The sequence below is a fragment of the Lutra lutra genome, chromosome 10 (assembly GCF_902655055.1).
Source record: "Lutra lutra chromosome 10, mLutLut1.2, whole genome shotgun sequence".
NCBI classification, from domain to species: Eukaryota; Metazoa; Chordata; class Mammalia; order Carnivora; family Mustelidae; genus Lutra; species Lutra lutra.
Window position 1 is genome coordinate 10,137,506 of NC_062287.1, and position 20,998 is coordinate 10,158,503.

A 20,998-nucleotide genomic window follows, 5' to 3' on the forward strand; every position below is an offset into this window, starting at 1 on the left:
CAGCGACATGACATGCGCGAGGACATGTGCCAAGTGCCAGCTGTGTCTGACCCCGCGCTGGGGGACGGTGGGGAGGGAGATGGCTGTGAGGCACCACAGGCTATAAAGGCAGATCATTTACCAATTAAAAGTCATTCTTGGGAGAAAGATGGGCTTCGGGTTAGAAGCACAGGGAAGGCGGGGAGCAAAACAGGGCCCCCGTCAGGTGGCCTCGTGGGAGAGAGCAGAGCCTGGGCTGCCCCCTCCCACCGCAGAGTTCCTGGGGGCCCCCACCTATCCCTCTGCCCCTGAAGAGTTGAGGGGGGAGGGGGTGGAGCCGGCCCTCCCCCTGCCCCCTCTAGCTGTCACTCTGCTGTCTGGCAGAAAGCCTGGAGGCTTCGTGACAGCTGTGGGCAACCTTCCCCTGCCCCGCCTCCCGCCCCTGCCTGCCCTCTTCCCCTCTCCTCCCCTCAGCACCTTCCCAAACTGCTCCAGGCCTGCCTCCCCTCCCTCTCTGCCTGCCTGTCTGCCTGCCATCAGCCCTCCTTCTCTTCTTTCCTTCCTCCATCCTTCCTCTCTCCCTCCCTCCCTTCTTCCTTTCCTTCCCTCCCTCCTTCCTTCTTTCCTCTATCTTTCCTTCCTTCCCTCCCTCCTTCCTCCATTCTTCCATCTTCTCTCTCCTCTCTTAGTATGTCTTCCAATCCCGCAGCTGAGAAACCAGGGTGACCTCGTAAGATTTCCAATGATGAGATGAGCGCTTAAGCTTCCGTCCAAGGCAAGATCTTCTGTAGGCTGAGTGTGTGGCGTGTCTGTGTGCATTGGCTATGGGGTGGGCATCGGCAGCTGAGAAGTCCTTGGGGTTTCTCGCCCCCTCAAGGGTCTGCCGCCTTCCGTAGGAGGCAGTCACTGGGTTGTACGGATGTCTCCTGAGCTGGACCAGGGGCCTGTCTTGCCCAGCCTGCAGGATCTGGGTGCTCCTGGGGACAGGGGCCTCTCCTGGGGCTTAGCACTACGTGCAGGTTCAGGGAGAAGATCAAAGTCCATAATTAAGTGTTCAGGGCAAGTTAAGTGCTCCAAACTTTGGTGCTAAAAATATTGTATTTAGCATGCAAATTATGCCCTGACAGCTCCCCAGAGCCTGAGCACGTGGGTGCCGGCACCTTGTTTGTCATCAGCGCTCTTATTCTCAAGGTAGTGAGAATATTCCTCCTTCGCCTGGTTGACTTATATTTCATTTTTTAAAGCCAAATTTCTGTTTTCAGGGCAGTGCCAGTTTGTGGCTCTGGAAAGCTTGGAGATATGACTGTGATGGAGGCCGAGGGAAGGGAGGACCCCTCCCCGGGCTATGTCGCCCAGGGCTTCTGTGCCCCCGCAGCCTGCTCCAGAGGAAGGGGGTCCTGCTATGTGACCAAAGTCAGGGCAAGGGGCAAGCACAGACACAGCCAGCACCCGGGAGTCTACCTTTCCTGTAGAGCCTTCACTGCGCTGGTGGGCCACAGAGGCTAAGGAGGAAAGGAGGAAAGGAGGAGGTGGGACACAGGGAACCACCTGTTTTCCCTACCACAGGGATCAGGGCAGCCCTGGGTACGCTGTGGGATTCCCACGGGGAACGTTCTCCGCTCCTGTGTTGGTTGGCAGTTGAGGTTCGGGACCACCCGAGGGGCTGGGCTGAGGGCGTTCTTGTCTGCTCAGGAGGCAAGGACAGGGCGAGGGGGGAACGCAGGCACTCACAGCTTCTCCTTGGTCTGCCTCGGAGCAGCTCCTTTCTTCCTTTCCCCTAGTGTTCAGCCTGGTGGCCGTAGTCAGGGTCACCCTTTTCTGGAGGGGGCTGCAGAAGGCCTCCCCGACTCTGATCCCAGCCCAGACACGGGGGCTTCAGCTACACCTGCCGTGGAGGACGAAGGCAGGCGGGGGGCCTCGTGTGTGACTCTTGTCAGAGTTTTATTCATTTGGAGCATGTGTAGTGATGTTACAGAGTCTGGGCCCAGGGGCTCCCCAAGCTGCAGCCTCCCCTCCTCCCTCAGGGCGGGGCCAGCCCAGGCCAAGTGGCACTCCGCAGTCCCCTTGCCACGGGCTTCTCTAAGGTGGAGATAGCGGAAGGGAAAGGCAACGGGAGAGAGAAGAGGCAAAGGGAAAGGAGAGGCAGTTTGTGGCAGAGTGTGCAGGAGGCAGCCCCCCGAAGACCCTCCAGCACCCCAGCCCAGGCCCAGATGTGGCCCCAAGCCCACCTTCCCTGCCTGCTTGCAGGCCAGCCCCAAAGTTGCTACGAGAAGGGATGAACCGAGTCTGTCAGGAGGTGGCAGAGTGGGCTTGGGGGAGGTCCCCCTCCCCACAGACGTTCCTGGGGGCCCTTCATGACCCGGGTTCCTGCCCTCAGAAGGTACAGAAACCATGTGGGTGCTGGAGCGGGTTGGGGCGGGGCGGGCCCCACTTCTGGGGAAACGGACGCTCCTGTGGGGCAGGACAGGGAGCGAGCGAAGATTTTTGGCTTGGGCTCCTCTGGGGTTCACCCTGTGGTCTGGTATTTACATGGGGCTCCCAGGACTGCAGTTGCCTGGGGCCTTGGCAGGAGCTCTGGCTTCCCGGGCATGGCCCTGTGGAGTGGGACCTGTTCATCCTTCCCCACGGCCCGCCCCAGCATTGGCCTGTGAAGACCGAGCCAGACCCAACAGAAAGCATGGTCTCTGAGCCGTGCCTCTCGCCCTGGCAACCCAGGACCCCAGAGAAAGGTCAGAGAAGGCGGCTGCATCTTTGGTGCCAAGGAGAGGGGGCCTCGAGGTGGGAGGGGGGCTCTGTGAGCTGCCCCCGAGCCAGGGGTCCAGCCCGCGGGCCGGCACAGTGCCTGGCTCCTGAGCACTACCCCGGCAGAGTGTGGGTGTGCGGGCACGGAGGGGCATGGAGCCAAGCAAAGAGAAGGCCCAGTCCGCCCGCCCCCCCACCGCCCTGCCCGCGGCTCCCTGGAAGTGCGAGCCGGCCGGCCAGGCGGAGAGGCGGGAAGCAGGCTGCCGTGCAGGTGGCCGCAGGTCAGCAGTGCAGGATCTTCATGAAGGCCTTGCGGAACTCGACGTTGAAGGTGGTGTAGATGATGGGGTTCACGGCGCTGTTGACGTAGCCCAGCCACGTGAAGGCGCTGTAGAGGACGGGCGGGATGCTGCAGTCACAGTGGATGTTCAGGATGTGGGTGATGAAGAAGGGCAGCCAGCAGATGATGAACACGCCTGGGGGAGAGCGCGGCGGTCAGGCTGGCCTCCAGGCCCGGGGGAGGTTGGGCAGGGCAGGCCTGCAATCTGTGGGCACCCAGATTGGGAGCCGCAGGCCCAGGGCCCAGGAGCACTGCAGGAGGAGTCCCGATCTCAGATTCTAGGGCTGTCACGGACACCCGTTGCCAGTGAAGGTAACTTTACTTCCCTTAGCCTTACCTTCCTCATCTGTCAAATGGGTATAATAAGACCTGCCCCACAGGGAAGGAGAATGGCTTGAAAACAAATCCACCAGGTTAACATTCAGACCAGGTTAACATTCAGACCCAAGTCAGTAGAAATGGAAATATCTACTCTACTTTCTGGTCATCTCTGAGAACAAGTCTTCTTCAGCAGTTGGAAGTGGAGCGTTTGGTCATTGCTGTGGGGGACGAACAGTTTGAGCCCGAGGGACAAAAGGGAGAGTTAGATCTGCATATCGCTCAGGCTCCGCGTCCCTGTGGAGTAGAGACAGGGAGCTGAGGCTCCAGAGGCTCTGTGAGGTACGCAAGGCCGCCTCACAAGTGACGAAGCTGAGACCTGAACTCCAGTCCGTTGAGGTCCCCCAATGGCCAGTTTCTTGCTGTGCCTTCCCCCAGCCCTTAGGGGACACCTCTTGCTACTTCCTGCTTGGGGACACTCTGACCCAGACTAAGCTCCCGCCCGTCGGCTTTGTCTGACTCGACCTGCTGCTCAGTGTGGCAGTACCGTGAGCACACCATGTCCCGCAGGCACCCAGCGCGGCAGCGAGACCCCTCCAACTCTGACCTTCCTCTGTCACCCCCAGCCACGTGATCAAGAGTCAGCCCCTTAACCTGCTATGACCCTGTGCACACATTCACAAAAGCTGGGAGGTAACACCTGTCCCACTCGTGTCACAGGACTGTCGAGGTCCAAGGGGAAGGTGAGTGTGGAAAGGTGTCCCATGCTGCCCTGGGTACTGCAGGGAAGGCTGAGTCACAGCTGCTCCTCCTGCCCCCAACCACCTACATCATTCCAGCCTTGTGTTTTGACTTTGATTTTCTAGGAGACCTTTATTCAAGAGCCATGCCTGGCTGACAGCCACATCCTCATTCAGATGGGCCTCTCCCCTCACCCAGGTCCCCTTTCTTTGTTCACAGCTCTGGTCCCACAGGGTCTTGGGTGAGCTGAAGTGAACTGAATTTCCCAATTCCTCAACAAGAACAACATTCCCAAAACCGTACTGCTAACCCCTAACCCGTGTGCCCTGCTTTGCACTTTACAAAATGTTTCCACCTTTCACCACCATGTGACCATCACCACAACCCTGAGAGGTTATCTCTTGCTAAGGGGACTCCAGAGAGAGAAAGGACGTGTCTAGGATCTGGAGGTTCTGGGGGTCACTATGGTAGATTGGTCAAACTCACAGACTCTGAAGTCAGACTCCCTGAATTCAAATCAGAGGTCTTCCCTGGTCACATTATACACCTACTCCAAACCTCAGTTTTCCCGTCTGTAAAATGAGCGTCATTTTACAATCTACTTAACAGGGTATGTCATTGGGTGTGGCCTGCACCCGAGCAAGGGCCAGTCCCATGGCCCGCCAGCCATGGTCAGGAAGGGGATGCCATGTAATGGAAGCCACCATGATGGCTCCTTTCCTCAGTAATGGCTGGACAGAGCTGGGCTGACCTGACTCACCAAGAACAATGGCGAGCATCTGGGTGGCTTTCTTCTCCTTCTGCTGGGACAGCTTCCTGCGGCTCATGGTCTTGAGAGAGGTCCGGGTTTTGCCATTGGGCATGGACTGGATCTCAAAGATCTTGGCAATCTTGGGGTGGTCTTTGGCATGCCCATTCTTCTCTGGTTTGGCGGGGCTGTCGGCAGTGCTGTGGAGGCCGTGGTGGGACGGGTCGGGGAGGGTCAGCTGGTGGTGGCTGGGCGGTATGGGACTGTACCGGGTCCTCTCAGGGGGGCTGGTGCTGGACAGCATCTCCATCTCCAGCTCCTGGGCTCGGCGGGCAGCCTCCTGCGCAGAGGTAGAGAGCTCCGGGTAACGGCAGGCCAGTTCTCAGGCATTCGGCACCCAGACTCACCGGAACCCCCTCGCCCTTCCCTATACTCCTTTAGACTCCTGCCAACACCCCAGGGTCACCCTGCTGGAAAGGCAATGAACACAATCACTGGGAGGCAGGAAGGGTCTGGGTATAGGACCCAGGACCCACAGAAGTCCCTGCCTCTAGGGTCATCCCCAGCCCCTGTTCCACAGCAATCTTTATGGAACCTTAATAACCCCACAACCATTTGTGGGAGCCTACTACCCCAGCACGTCTCTCTTACTGACTGAGCCCCATGCACTGAGTGCCACGTGCCAGGCACAGAGCTGGCTACAGGGACTCCGCTCCTGCTTGACCCTCAGTGCCCGCGTCCAGGAGCCCGAATTCTAAGTGCAGAGAGGGCCGCCTGCTCTCGCTGCCAGGGTGGCCCGAGGCACCTGCACTGGCACTCACGTAGGTTCCACATGTTCCTCATAGATGGACCTGGATACCAAAGGGCTCACCCCTGGGCCCCCCGCATCTTTCCCGCTGGGCTGACCTGGAGGTCCCGCTGGGGGTCCACTCATGGCTTTCCAGGCTCTTCCCTGCCTTGGGGTCTCAGTCTGAACTTCTGAAGTGTCTCCTGGCCCTGCACCTGGGTGGTTTATCTGTGCTGCTGTCCCAGGCCCGGTCCTGAGTCCCCGTTGGGCACCCATCCCATCCAGTGACTCCCTGGCGTCCCGTCCTTGCCGTGCAGGTGAATGGTGGGGGGGTCCTGCCTCCCAAAGACACCTGCTCTGGACTTCGTGTGGGCCCTGTGCGGGTTCCGTGGCCCAGCTGGGGAGGGGACACCTGCTGCTTGGACCCTGGTGCCACCGTCATCACTGGGCAGAGCCCGGGGTCTGCTCTACGTCTCTAGGCTCCACGCACAGGCTGCACTTCCCCACCAGCCCCAAGCCTGTTCTGCTCCATCCGCCCCCCTTCCACCCCCACGCTCAGCCTCCAGCCCCAGAAGCTGCCCATAGGAACGCAGTACAGGCAAGTGGGAAGAACGGCAGAGCAGCGTGTGGATTCTGGGGTCTCGTAGGCCTGGGCTCAAATATGCACGATCTCACTAAAAGCTTTGCCTTGGGGGAGTTACCTCCCCTCTGCGAGCCTCTGTTTCCTCTTCTGTAAAATTAAAATCAGTAAGCCTAATAAGACCTACCTCTCAGGGTCGCTGTGAGGATTTGATGAGCTACTAGGAACACGGTGGGTGTTCAATGAATAGTAAGAGCCATACTCCTTATTTTTATTATGTTATGGCTAAGTCCTCTCTCCCGACCGTCTTGGGCTGGGGGTGCCTATTTGTGCCTGCGAGAACCCAGCCGTCTCGCTGCACGCCTGCCCGGGAGGTGTGCGTGGGGAGTCTGGCCCCCGTGGAAGCAACGTTGGGGAGCCTGGGAGGTGCTCCTCCCTTTGACCAGCTGGTGAGATCTCCGAGAATCTTGGCAGGTGGGTTTCCCTCGGGGCGGAAAGAATTGGCTCTGGGTCCCTGACCTGAGCACTTACCACTCTCCGCCTGTTCACTGGGAAACTGCCATTGGACTTCATGATAACGGTGCAGAGTTTCATGTCCTCGGGGTGAGTGTAGTTGCCCTGTGGAGTGAGCCAGTACACTGGTCATGATGGGCAGGGGCTGGGGACAGACACCCAGTGTGGGCTACTCAGGCTGGGCACAGGGGCTCCCAGAAGGGCAGAGTAGGAGGGTAGAGGCCTGAAAAGGTAAGACTGATGGTTGGTACTACAAGGAGAGATGGTGAACAGGATGAGGGACAAACAGGCCCTGATTTTGTGGGCACATGCTAGGCGTAGTCCTATCCCTCACAGTGAATCCTCAAGACCACGCTGAGAGGTTGGCATTATGATTCCCATTTAACAGATGAGAAAAGCGAGGCTCAGAGATGTTAAGCAACTTGCCCAAGGTCACTCAGCAAAAAGGTGGGAGTGCCAGGCCTTGAACCTGATACATCTAACCCCCAACTCTGGCTCCTTTGATGCCCTCACACTGCCTTCCTCAGGGAGGGCCGAGCAGAGGGGAGAACTCACGAGACGTAAGGGGTGAGAGCGAATGAAATAAAGGGGGAGGGGAGGAGGAAGGAGGTGTGCATGGAGGGCCGAACAGGGACCATGGAAGGTAAAGGAGAGGGAGGGAAGCACAGATGGAGGTCAGGGAGAGAAGGGCCAGAGTGAGGAAAGGACAAGTGATGGGAAAAGAAGGAGAAGAGCCAAGGAAGGTACATTCCGACCCAGATCTCCCAGGCAGCTCCTGTGGACTCAGCCCTGCCCAGGTGCTGGGAAACCCTCCAGCCTGTCATGGTGACCCTGTGTCCCCAGCCCCCAGCTGAGCATGGGCCAGCCCCCTGGGTGATAGTGGGGGGTGGGCCCTGGAGGGGAGGGGGGTTCTGAGGACCTTGAGCGGGGCCTTCAGGTTGGCCCTGAAAGCCCGGCTGCTCCGCTTTGTGTTGACCCGCTTGCGACGCCTGCGGAGGACGATGTAGATCTTGATGTAGACCAGCAGCGTGACGATGAAGGGCACGTAGAAGGACACGACGGAGGAGTACACCACGAACGCGGGGTTGGCGATTATGCACTCGTTCTGGTCTGGGGGGAGGAGAGCCGAAGGAGGGGGTGTCAGCAGCCCCGCGGGCCACAGCGCTGCCACCAGAGACCTTTCTGTCCTCCGTGGGACAGAGCGCAGCAAGGGGACAGAGAGTACGCCTGGGCATCTGCGGGCGCCTGGAAATGCTGGATGGACACCAGCACGTGGTGTAGACCAAAGACTGAAAAACAGTCTTGAGCAAAAGAGCTAAGCTGCTTCCAAGCTTTTCCATTAATGCTCCCTCCTTAGTTCATTATTCCTTTCCCCATCCGTGAACACCCACTTGGAGCAGGAGTGTTGGGAAAAAATAACAGAAGGAAATTCTTTTAAAAGAGTAATCCCTTCTTTGCGCCCTTCCCATCTACTTGGGGGAGGTCTGCCACCTTTCAGTTCTAGGACAGGGAAACTTGGTCCCATGTGCTGAACCCACCTGGGCTCCAGCGTGCTTCCAAGTTCCCTCCTGGTCTAGCCCTCTAACTCAGGGCCTTTCCAGATTGAGCTGAGCATATCAAGCCCTAGTCCAGCTTCCTGGAATTCCCACAAGACTTAGATGGCAAGGCTTCACTGTGTCCTGTCCCTGACGGTCTGCAGAGGTGCTCCGCACCCCCGGGCCTCCCCTGTGAGAGAAAGGATTACGTCCGGGCCAGCAGGCAGGCCCAGGACCTGCTTGGCATCAGAGGCAGGGACAGGCGCGCCATACTAGCTGCTACTGGTTCCTACCTTCCCTGTCCCAGGTGCTTTAGGCTATACGGGGCTTGGCCAGCCTGGGGGCTGTAGCCTCCTTACACAGATACCATCGCTGAGGGTGGGGGAGCCCAGTGCTCGCCCCCAGTGCATGCACACACACATACACGCATACACACATAGTTTGTGCGGTTGTCTGACTTGCTTCAACTTAATAAAGCTCAAAATGGCCAGACAGCCTCCCGAATCCTTACCCCCACTCCTCACCCAACCCCATCCTGCCCTGAGCTACTGCTCCTCCCTGGCCTATCCAGGAACAGTTCAGAGTCAGGCTTGGCCGGGGAGACCCAGCCTGGCCTCTGTCCTGTGTCTGCACCAGGGGCTCAGCTTCCTGGCAGTACTGCGCCGGAGGTCAGTGGAGCCCCAGGCAGACAGAAGTGAGCCTCACCTGTGTTGTTGAGTCCGAAGAGCAGCGGGCAGGAGATGGTAAAGGACAGGACCCAGACGATGGCGATCATGACGGTGACGCGGCGTTTGGAGCTGTAGCGAGTGTTGTAGAGCATGGGCATGGCCACGGCCGTGTACCTGCGAGGGCATGGGCCGGGGGACCCTGAGTCTGGGCTGCAGGCCCGGGGACCCCTTGGTCCACAGCAGGTACACACCAGAGACGCCCTGCACCTTGGGGACTGATGGTTGTCACCTCCATGAAGCCCACCCAGATGTAGATACTCTACATCACTCCTTTCTCCTGACCCCACTCACACAGCCTCCAGAGCTTCATGGCTGACCAGCTACCATTTACTCCTGGGCCCTCTTATCTATTACTCCAGTCTCCCTGCTTGGATTGTAGGGTGTCTGAGGGGACAGACTCTGGGTCTTTGTACCTCTGAAACCACACCTGGGCTGGGCTCCCAGAAGGTGGAAGTGTTTGCTGATGGATTGGGAGCCAGGCCCCTCAGAGCAAGAGTGAAGCCCCACTGGGTAGAAGAGAAGCACAGTAGTAATTGTTTATAGTCCCTTGTACTCCTCTACCCCGCACCTCTCGAAGTGTAACTCATCTCATGTTCTGAGAACCCCATGAGGGGAGTAGAGCCAGGGCCTCTGGGAACCTGTGTGGCCTGTGTGTGCAAATCAGTGAAAGGTTCCAAGGCTATAGCTTGGCAAGCTGAGCACGGCCTGGGCCCCCTCAGGCCCATGCTGGATGTGAAATTCACCCAGACGCTGCAGCCCGACCCGGACAGGTGTCAGCATCCTTGATTTCTGGACAAAGCAGAGTTGTGAGGACTTGCACACTCTGCCCAAGGTCATGTCCGTAGGAAGTGACAGAGCTAGGGCTGCAGCCAGAACTAAGAGCTTTCTTGTCTTTACCAGTTGCTGTCTGGGTATCCTTGGTAGCCTCGCTGTCTGTTGGACAGCCTGTACTCCCCCAGCCAGACACACGGGCCCCTGCACATGAGTGTGCATACACATGTGCACACACCCACAGCATGCATGCACAAACATACAGACCCACAGGGACAGCTGTACAACCTCACAGGCAGAGCCTGTCCCTGCAGGAGAGCTGGGGAAGCCCAACATGTGACCGGCTTGGGTCCCCCTCCCCACCTGGCTTGGCTCACCTGTCGATGCTGATAGCACACAGGTTCAGGATGCTTGCCGTGCACATCATGACGTCCAGAGTGACAAAGATGTCACAGTGAATCCTACTGAATTTCCACTCGCCCACCACCTGGGGACAAAGCACCAGAAGAGGTGGGCAGCAGACGGGGAGATGAACTTCGGCCCCATAGCTCGCCTCTCCTGGGGCAGATCAGGCCGCAGGCTCAGAGGACAGCTGTGGGGGTCTTGTGAGGCTCCAGCTGGGTTCTGGGGCAGAAGTCGGGCAGCAAGGGGGAGCCTGAGGCCCTTGTCCCTAGTCCCCTCTCCTCCTAGACACATAAGGTCCCTTGGTGCCAAGAACCAGGCTAGAAGAAAGATGAGCAACTTTCTACCAAGTGCTACTACTTCAAGCCTTCACCTGCAATACAGCCACGTGATGAGCTTGCAATCCCATTCCCCTGATGGGGAAACTGAGCCTCAGAAATGGGCAGTGACTTGCCCAAGGCTGGTCAGCTCAGCTTCTGATCCTGCCTGGGCCCAGGTTCCTGGGGCCAGGGCGGGGGTGGGGGGGGTGGAAGGGGGCGGGCAGTGCCTTCAGGGCAGCACCGCGCAGAGCACAGAATCAGGGCACAGACAGTGTCTGTTAAAGACAGCGGTGAGGACCATGGCTCTGAAAGGGAAGACAGTGGTGCTCTTTGTCAGACCTGGAGAACACAGGACGGAAAAGTGGGGCTTGAGCTGTGGGAACAGCAGGCAGGGGCAGGGAGAGATTTTGTATCCACGTGTCCTTGTAGGCCAGGAATGAGGACACCTGCTCCTGGCAGGGGCATCCTGCATCCCTCCACACACACACACACACACACACACACACACACACTCCCATACCTCCTGTTGTTTACACACGGGCACGCACAGTCCCTCCGCAGGTGGGCCTGAGCACAGAGTCAGGACAGGGAGAGCCAGTCTGGGCCTCTACCAACAGGAGGAAAAGGAGCCGGAAAGCCACCCCACGGGGCCTGGAGCAGGGCAGCACCCACTCTCCTGGCTCAGCTCGGCCACAGGGCTACTGATGACGTGCTCATTCTCCCCGCCGCCCTTTCTGTTCTGCTCCCAGGCATGAAAGCAAATGTTGGCACTTCAACTCTCAGTGACAGGAGCTGTGGCTGCTGTGGTGGGACATAAAGACTCAGCAGCTTGTCCCAAAAGACAGGCAGATGGCTTCTCTGGGCTCACATGACCCACTCCAGGGCCTCTCCCCCTGTGGCAGCACAAGGCTCCCCAAGATGGCAGGTCTGGATGGGGATGGAGAGCTTCGGGTATAAACAGAACTGACCTCTAAGGGCACTAGGAGGGCCCCAGGCCCACCTGGCCCACTCTCCACCATGCAGCCCCCCTAGGCTAGTACTTCAGTGCTGCTTCCATGTCCCTGGGGCTCTAGGTCTGAGACACCAGGGCCCTCTTCCTCCTGCTTTTCCCTCCTTCCCTCTTCCTGGCCTTCCTTCTTTGCCATAGAAACTTATGAGCAACTTACTATGTGCCAGGCTCTGTCCTAGACTCTGGGGTACAATGGTGAATGGTACTGGCATAGTTCCTGCCATTAGGGAGCTCTCCATCCCCACCCCCACAGGCCTTTCTGGAGCACAGAAGAAGGGAGGGCTTTCCTCCACAGTCCTGGGGGCAGCTGACTCAGACTCAAGAGAAATTGTTGGCGGCCTCCTCCACCCACTGTGGGCCTGTGGGCATCTTACGCTCGGACAAGACAGGGTTGAGTGCCCGCTCATCGGGGAGGGGACCGACACTCACACTCAGTACGTGTGTGGCACGTTTGGGGCTGAGAACAGTTCTTCGGGGAGCACGTCCTATGCTCTCATGTAAACCGCCTTGGGAAGGGCCATCTAGTTTGTCACAAGAGTAGACACCTACGTACAAATGACCAAGCGCACATAAAGCACGAAAGCAGAGGTTATTGTTGCAAGGGGGGCTGTACAAGCTTTGAGTCAGAGAGGAATGTGGACTTGCCCAAGGTCACCTGGTGATTTAGTGGCAGAGGGAGGACCGGCCCCCAGGTTTGCTAGGACAGCACCATGGCTGGGACTCGGCGCCTTTGGACACCGCTTATCGACCTCGATGTCCACATGAAGCTGAGCCATGAGACGGCTCGGCAAAATCCTAATCATCAGCCTGTGTTAAGCAGGGACTATGTGTCAGGCACTGAGGTGTGTCATCTCTATCGACGGTGACAGCAAAACTCTGAAGCTAGTGATAGGGCCACTGCCCCTCCAAACCCACAGCCAGTGACACCCCCACACCCTGCTCTGCAGCTTTGCCTGTTTTTTTTTTTTTTTTTTCCTCAGCCGGGAATGCAAGTGCTTTGCTCCATCCCCTGGATTCTTATTCTGGAAGCATCACTTCTTCCTGCAAGAATTCTTTGTCCCCACATGCTCCCCCCCCCCCCAAGTCTTGTTCCCACATCCTCTGTGGGGACGGCTCTGTTGTCGCCACCATCAGGCTATACTACAGTGGTCCTATCGGGTCTTCGCTGATGGCAGGCGATGCCCCAAGGATGATGTAGGACACGGCAGGGCTCAGTCCCTGCTGAATGAGTGAAGAAAGGCAATCTGGGCCTATTCCCTTCTCAATCTCATCTGCCCACCTGGAAAATGCACCTGGTGAACCCTCACCTCACAGGGTAAGGAGGCCAAAACGCGGACAAGTAATCCTGACTCCCTTCTCCCAGGACTGTCTCCAGATGGAAAGTGTCAGAGTTGGGAAACGACCCCCGTCCTCTCACTGCAAACCAGCGCGCTTTCCCTGTGCCAAGCAGAATAACTAATGCACTCCCGGTCCCCCGTTAGATATGCCCCGTTGTGCTGGGCCATCAGAGGCACTAATATTCCTGTGGACCAGGGGGAAAATTCTGGACAAGTGTGTCTCCTAGAGAGGACAGAGTATATGGATCGAAAGGACACTCTGGCAGGATGTTGGGATAAGCTGAGACTCTACTTGGGGCAGTCTCTAGGGAACCATAAATGGCTGAGATGACGTCTTGCAGGACTCATGGTCCAGTTCTTGTTTTGCAGGGACACGATGGGAAAGTCAGAGCGCTCCGAGACAGCGTTCTCCACCCTGCCCCAGAAAACACTGAGCATCCCCTCCAAAATAATGATGAACAGCTATTTGGAAATAACCGGTCAAAGGACTTACAGATGCCTAGGAGCCCCAAGACGGCCTTAAACCACAGTGTCTGGGGAGAGCTTGCCGATCCGGAAGCCCAGGAGCCACGCGCTGAGCTGCAAGCAGAGCACAGCTCCCTTTGGGTAGAGGGGGCCTGGTTGCCCGGGCACGGGGAGGGCCCTCGCCCGGAGGACAGGTGCTGCATACCTACTACCATCATCTTCTGCTTCATCGCCATTGCCACGCTGACTTTTACATACTGTTCTCTACGGGTGCCCTCCCGGTCTAAGCGCTTTACCTCTATTAACTCCTTAGACCTCCAGCAATGCCATGAGCAGGCACTGTGATCGTCCCCTTTGTATGCATAAGGAAAGCGAGTCACAGAGAGGTTGTTTGCCCTGCCACTCACCCCTCATTTTTCCCAGATGGCCTGAGGCCTGGGACCCTCTTTTGAGAGTGAGCCGGAGGGGAACGGCCTCAGGATTAAGAAGGGCTCCTCAGGGACAGGCCTTTAGGACGTGAATGGACAGTCTAGAGGCCCTCACAGACATGAGAGTCACAGAGGAAGCAGAGCCCCTGCCTGTGACATCTGTAGATTTTAGGTCTGTTTGTTTCTTTGGGTTCTTCCTTAACATCCATTCTGAATGTTCCAACCTGTTTGGGAGACAGGGAGAGGGGCCACTCTGGACCAGCCTCCCTTCCCCACTCAGCTTCTTCTCCTAGATGTCTCCTCTGCTCAAGCAAACAAAATCTCATGTTTTCCTTTAAAAACAGAAAAACCTTCCCTCTCTGCCAGGGACTTGCCTCTGTGGCGGAGGTAAGTCCCTCTCTTGCCCAGGCAGGAGGGTACCTGTCCAGCGATCTGAGTGACCTTAGCACTGGCTCTTCCCTCAAGGGCCAGTCTGTTCCCAGACTCCACCCCAAAGTCCTTGGCCAAGAAAGGGGCAGATCCAGGACCCAAGGCCCCAGACCCTCCCATGTCTGCCTGGCAGCTCTGGGAAATGTCCACCACCGTGAGGGACTCCTCCCTTAGTGCTTTCTCCCCTTGCTGTGCGATCTGCGTGAGGACAGGCAACTTCTCAAAGCTTCTGTTTCCTCTTCTGTAAGCCGAGAAGAAAAGTGTCAACTCCCAGGATTAGCATGAGTGTGGAGCCTGTGTCTGCACAGGCCTGGCCCAGTGCCTGCACCACAGTGGGGGCTGCCTGCTCTCTGTTCAGATGCACAGAGCTGGGCTCTGTCTTAGCCGAGCCCTCAGGGACTTTCCTGAGCAAAGGGGCTGTGGCACAGGGCGCAGACATCCCTGCCTGGGGGTCCCAGACACAGGCATTAGACCAAATTGGGGGAGGAGGGAGGGATAAGGAACACACAGAGCAGCAGCCTGGCTTTGGAAGTTTGAAGTGAGAGCCAGAAGCTTCCGGCCTGGAAGCATGAACATCCCCTTCCTTAAGGACCCTCCTCAATGACCGCCATGGCTGGCACGATCAAACGAGCCAACCTGGGGCCCGACAGAGCTCCAGCTAGGACCCGCCAGCTGAGTGATTTCTCCGACCGCCCAGCTTACCTCCCGTGAACCGGTGTCCGTGGTGCAGTGACCTCGCAGGGCTGCTCTGAGGGCCACATGGGAGACGTGGCACATGGAGGACAGGACACGAGGCATGGCCCTTAGTAAGCACTCTCAAACGGGGCATTGGGATGGCTAAGGAACTAGCAGCCCATTTTATCTGGAGAAAAACTGAGCCCAGAGTGGAGGAAGAGGCCTGGCCAGTGGAGAAGACACCAGGCAACTTGTTGGTGGGAGCCAGGGAGGACCTACCTCCAGGTAGACGACCCAGGGCATGACGAGTGTGGCCACCAGGAGGTCGGCCACCGCGAGGCTGACGATCAGGTAGTTGGTGGTGGTCTGCAGCGCCTTCTCGCGGGACACGGCCATGCACACCAGCACGTTGCCAAAGACGATGACGAAGATGAGCAGGGTGAGCAGCATGGCGTAGTAGTTGTAGTGGGGCTTGCCGGCCTTGCCTTCCGAGCCGTTGAAGGGCCGGCTCCAGTTCCGGCTTTCCAGATCATCATCGTACCAGGACAGGTTCAGGGGATCCATCAGGGCAGCGGGTGGCCAGGCTCTGGCCAGGAAAGACGGACACATTGAGTGAGCAGGAGGACCTCCCCAAGCATGCCGCCTCCCGAGCTAAAGCCACCGCCGGGCAGTTAGCAGCAGTCTCCAGCCTCGAGATTGTCAGCTCTGAATCTACCAATTTTCTTACAACATTGGGGCCCGCTGCCACTACACTGCTGGCAAGTCCTTGAAGATGGCAAAACAAATGAGCAAGTGTGGTTTTTTTTTTGTTTTTTTTTTTTTTTAAGTATAATAGAGTAAATGAGCTTGAAAAGAGCTGGTCGTTCATTCGTCTATTCCACAAACAGTAAGCTCGTCCCAGGCACCCCACACTTGAGACAAGGTAGCGAGAAGGTCCAGCTTCTAGGGGCAGGAAGAGGAGTGTGCATTCATTCATTCTTGATTCTATAAAGACGTAGTGAGCACTGTTCTATGGAGTGCTGGAAACAGGGGCAGGTACAAAATACACATGGTTCTCCGGCGCACATTCTAAAAGAAACAATAGCTAGTGAATCAAGCAATTTAATCTCTAAGCAGTGGGCACTAGGAAATGGAATGCAGGAGAGACATCTAACCTAGTTTAAGGATGGAAAGAAGACTTTCCCAAGAAGTGACGTTTGACAGACACCCGAAGGTGCGTAGGAATTCAGCAGGGGAAGAGCTGGGAGCCCAGGGAAGGGTCTCAACACAAGAAGCATCATAAGCAAATGACAGAGCGAGAGAGCAGGTGCCCAGTGGAAAGCTAGGAGGAGATTCATTCGGGACAGCTGAAACCCAGGGGGATTCGGCATGAGTAGAACTGGGGAGGCTGCCACAGCAAGGCCCTAGGAGGCTTTACAAGGGCTGCTCGATTTGACTCAGAGGGCAGTGGGAACCACATGATCAGATATGGCCAGACAGAAGGTTCCTGACCGCTCTATAGAGGATGGAAGGGTGTGCCAAGCAGGTGGCAGGACAGCAGCTGGGAGGCTAAAGGAACCCAAGGAAGAGATGATGAGTTTCTGCAAGAGAGCTCTGAGAACTTCCTGAAGGAGGTGTCATGTGATGCAGTAAAAAGAGGAATTAGCCAGACAACAGAGATTGGGAGACATTGCAGCTAGAGAGAATACAACACAGTACCAGACAACAACTCTATTTGGCTAAAAATGTAAGGCATGGGGGTGGGGTGGGGAATGAAACCGGAGGGCAATTCATGGGTCAGAGTGGGTCTCATAAGCTTGGGAGCCCCTGAGAGATTGGGCGCCGAGGAAAGACCACTGGGCTGGTGTTTTAGAAAAGTGGCCGCTGCAGTGTAGAGGGCACCTTGGAGGGGGGGAGGCTGTGGCTGTAATTCAGGTAAGAGGGTGGTCGTCTGAATGACAGTGGCAGCAATGAGAATGGAGAGGTGTTTAGCATCGGTAGCTAACTTGTAAGTCAGTATCCTGGAAATTGCTCATTACGTAGATGTGGGATGGGAGAGGGGCCGGAGCACACGAGGAGAGAAGGTGTAGAGGAAAACTGCATTTCTGCCTTGGGCTCTGGAAGAAGAGAGAACAGGAAGCAAGAGAGCCTGAGCGGCAGACCTGAGCTGCATCGGGCACCAATGAGCCTGACATCCCTTCCTTTCCCCTGTGTTTGGGTTGTGATTGGAACATAACACACATATAATACAGCTTGCTTTCCTGCTAACAAAAGTGTCCCTAGTTTCCATGATGGGAGGCAGCTTATCAGGAATTCAAGGCATTCCACACAAAGCACTATGATTTTCAGGGGCTTTGCTACCCTCACGGGATTGGAAATCCACTAGTTTATGCCATTTGGGATGAATGCGGTTCCAGGTCCGAATCAGGGAGAGAAGTGCACCAGCTACAAGAGGTCAGAGAGGGGACTCTGGAGAAGGGTCTGTCCACCTTCTTCCACCTCCCACCCAAATCCTCGTCTGACACACCTGCTCTGCGGCTTCTCAGCAGGAGTGTGGAAGGTGTCCTACCCAGCACCACCAGTCTGGAGTCTCTGGGGAGGGCACAACACCTAACTCCACATGGGGTGGCATGAAATGACCCCCGTGAAACTAATCTTCCAGCTCTAAGGTAGAGAAACCCAGTGTCGCAGCGGTGCTGCCCTCTGCAAACCCACGGCCCGTCTTCCCACTTGGAGCACATATCACATAACCCATCAGGCAACAGGGGCTCCTCCTGCTCCCTCCTGTTCTCAGTCAGAACCTCTCGAGCCTGCTAGACGTAGAGCAATGTGCCAGGCACTGTCGGGGGCCTGGAGACACAGAGGCTCCAGCACATTCTTTCTGCCTCCCCTCGCACTTCTTCAGTCCCTCTCCGAGGGGCCAGTGGCCTCTGATGGAGACTCTGTGGCTTCCTGTCTAGCCCACCCCACCCCCTCTCAACACCCAACCAGACTCATGCTTCTGCTCACAATCCAGAGCCAGCCTACGACATCGCTTCATACACCTGCAGAGGGTTTGATAGTTGGCTCCAATACATATATATCATGCAATATATATATTATCTCATTTATCCTCAAAACAACCTCCATGGCTTATAATTTATCCCCACACTACAAATGAGAAAGGTCTTTGGAAAACATCCCTTCCTCTCCCCTGCTGGCCTTGCCCCTACCCATCCTTCATCCTTCAAAGCAAGGCTTGCACAGGAGCCTCCTTCCCTGGAGCCCATCTCAGGCGTTCTCAGCTGGACCATCTCCCTCCCTCCTTGGGGGGTCCCAGAGCATCGTCCCTGAGTTCTATTCTGGAACACACCCCCTCTGTGTATCTGGGGTTTTTTCCCCCACACTGGATTGTAAGCATCTTAACGGTTATACCACGTCTTGATCATGCCTCGTCATCTTCATGGAATAAACAAATTAAAGAGCATACGCTCTTGTTTTCTGGGATCTGTAGGTAATAAGTTGTTTGCTGAACTGACTTGGAGGCTCTGTGAGTCCAACTGGGAAGAAAAGCCCTCCGCCCTTGGAACGTGGGTACACAGCTAGGCCACCCGATGAGCAAGAGACAGAAGAGAAAGGCAGCCCCAAAGTACCACAGGTGTTGCATGTTGGATCCCCAGAAAGAAGACTCTGGGGAGGACGTTAGCGCGCCGGGAATTTACTGGGGAACTTTCGTAGGATGGAGGCTTGCAGAGAAGGGCAGGGAGCAGGACTGGGCCGAGGAGAAGCTGGGCTGCTTTGAGGTCCCATCAAAGGCCTCAGGTGAGCCCCTCAGAGAACCTACAGAGGTGTCCCTTCTCATAGTGGTCACAGGGCATGGGCTGTCCCAGGGAAAGGATGTGACTTTGAGAGAGGCATCTCTCTTCAAGTGGGTACCCCAAGAGGTTAGACCCATCCTGAAATGTCAGCTGTCAGCAGGCCCAGTAGTTGGGGGGGGGACATGTTGGTCCTGCAGGGGCCCGGGGCTCACTCTGCCACCCATGGGCAGAGATCAGAGAGTAAACGCACAGGTCCATGGCTGGGGTGCTCATGGAGGGCTTCCTGGAGGGGTAAGAGCTTCAACCGGGATTTATAATCATGGGTCCGAGTGAGATAGCAAATTGAGCATTGCCAGTCAGGGCAGGGGAGGGGGTGAACTCTCATTCCTCTGTTTGTCAGCCTCTCTGCAGGACAAGAGTGAAGAATAAGTCCCTTCACCCAAGGCTGGAAAGGCCTCATGCATTTAATTTTCTAATTCAGTATCTATTCTAGATAGTTTTTTTTTTTCCTGATACAAATGTAATCGATTAACATTACAGAAAGAATGGGGAAACCAAGGAAGTCCTAAATGCCTGTAGACCCTATTAATATTTTGGTGCAGGATTTTCCTCCGACCCCCAGAGCCAGCCCCAGTCCCTAGCGTGTCCACAGCACCCTTCCACCCGGGGCCAACATGGTTCACAAGCAGGGGCCCTCTGGCTAGCTCTCAAGTCACACCACGCAGAGCGAATTCAGCAAATTCAGCCCCACAGAGGAGGTACTCTGGCATGAGAGGTACTAATGTAAGATAGGACTGAGGACCGAGAAACCTGGGTCCCAATCCCAACTGCACCTTTATTCGCTCCGGGGATCTCAGCCAGACTACTTAGCTTCCCTGAGCCTCAGTTTTCCCACTTGCAAAATGGGGGTAAAAATTACTGTCATGAGGAAAAAGTAAGATGATGCATGTGTGGCTGCCCTGGTAAGCTCTCAAGGACTGTGAACTTTACAAATCCAACCAAGCAAAAGAATTAAAAGAAACAAGCACTCAGACCACAAGGCTGAGGCTTCTGGAGGTGAAGTGACTGGACTGCCCAAATGCTGTCCCCTGGGGTCAGGGGTTGCCCTGGGGACCCACTGTTATAACATGCTACCTCCTCCAGCTCGGCCTTGGAAAGCGGGGGTCTAGATGAGGGGAGAAGGGGCCCAAGACACGGCAAACCACCCCTGGGAGGGAGGAAAGGAGAATAAAGCCGAAGTCTATGCCTGAGTCAGGCAATACCAACCGCCATGTTTCCTAGGCTCCAAGACAGAGCTGAATGTGAGATGCACCATTGCTTAATGCACCACTAGGAAAGAAAAAAACGGTATCAACCTGCAATCCAGCTCTAAGATGGGCTCCACCGTACAACACATTCTGATTTCAGAGACATTAAAATGTGTGCGTGTGGAGGTGGGGGAGGTGTGCACCCTAGAATGCTTAAAATACAGCAGCCTTCTGGCAATTTCTCTGCCAGCTATTTCTCGGGACACCTTAGTACCCACTCGGCCCATCCCCGCTCCAGCCCCATCCCTTCCTCTTTGCTTCCAGCCCAGGGCTCCAGGAGGTGTCCCAGAAGGGTCTTTCCCACAAAGCTGTGGTCTTTCTCACTCCAGGGGCTCCCAGAGGGCCCCTCAGATGCCTGCTCTTGCTCGGGCCCTCCAGCCTCTCCATCCCTGTCAGAGCTTTTGCTGGGGGTCAAGGGAGGGGGCTCCAGGTTATTCTGGCTGGTCCAAGCCTCAGAGAAGCCACGTGAGGTCAGGGCCCACTCAGCGCCTCTGGAGCTGGCAACGGCCACACTGGAGAGCAGTTGGCACCCTGCGTGTACCAGGATGGTCAAAATTTCTTATTCTTTTTTTTTTTTTAAAGATTTTATTTATTTATTTATTTGACAGAGAGAGATCACAAGCAGGCAGAGAGTCAGGCAGAGAGAGGAGGAAGCAGGCTCCCTGCTAAGCAGAGAGCCAGATGCGATACGGGGCTCGATCCCAGGACTCTGAGATCATGACCTGAGCCGAAGGCAGCGGCTTAACCCACTGAGCCACCCAGGCGCCCCTCTTATTCTTTCTCAAAAAGGAGATGGCTACATGTATGACCCAAGGCGAATTACCCTTAAAGGAAATTTCAGATAAATAAATCTCATATTATTTTAAAAACTTTCTGTCGTCAGAACCAGAATCCTGATTTGGGGTTAGGAAAATAGGGTCACCTTGCTCACCAACCTCCAGACGCCACCTCCATTCTCCTCCAGGTGGCTAGGCTAGTGGCTCACGTGTCAAACTCCTAACCAGTCCCAATCAACGAGCATTGAGTGAGCACCAGATACATACATGGTCACTGCCATGCTCAGCTACT

General features: G+C 56.2%; 1 protein-coding gene across 4 annotated transcripts in view; it reads right to left on the bottom strand.

Annotated features, from left to right (window-relative positions):
• Positions 1 to 1,907: 1,907 nt before the first annotated feature.
• DRD2 (dopamine receptor D2) overlaps positions 1,908 to 20,998 on the bottom strand; it is a 72,184-nt gene continuing 53,093 nt past the window's right edge. For 3 of the 4 annotated variants that reach the window (XM_047693783.1, XM_047693784.1, XM_047693785.1), the window contains 7 exons: positions 15,127 to 15,433; positions 10,160 to 10,269; positions 8,989 to 9,125; positions 7,668 to 7,858; positions 6,767 to 6,853; positions 4,881 to 5,208; positions 1,908 to 3,197 (listed from right to left, as the gene is read on the bottom strand). In XM_047693783.1, coding sequence (XP_047549739.1) covers positions 3,004 to 3,197; positions 4,881 to 5,208; positions 6,767 to 6,853; positions 7,668 to 7,858; positions 8,989 to 9,125; positions 10,160 to 10,269; positions 15,127 to 15,411 — 1,332 coding nt within the window. In that variant the 5' untranslated portion in view covers positions 15,412 to 15,433 and the 3' untranslated portion in view covers positions 1,908 to 3,003. The remainder of the gene's footprint in view (positions 3,198 to 4,880; positions 5,209 to 6,766; positions 6,854 to 7,667; positions 7,859 to 8,988; positions 9,126 to 10,159; positions 10,270 to 15,126; positions 15,434 to 20,998) is intronic. The other variant, XM_047693786.1, reaches the window with a different exon arrangement.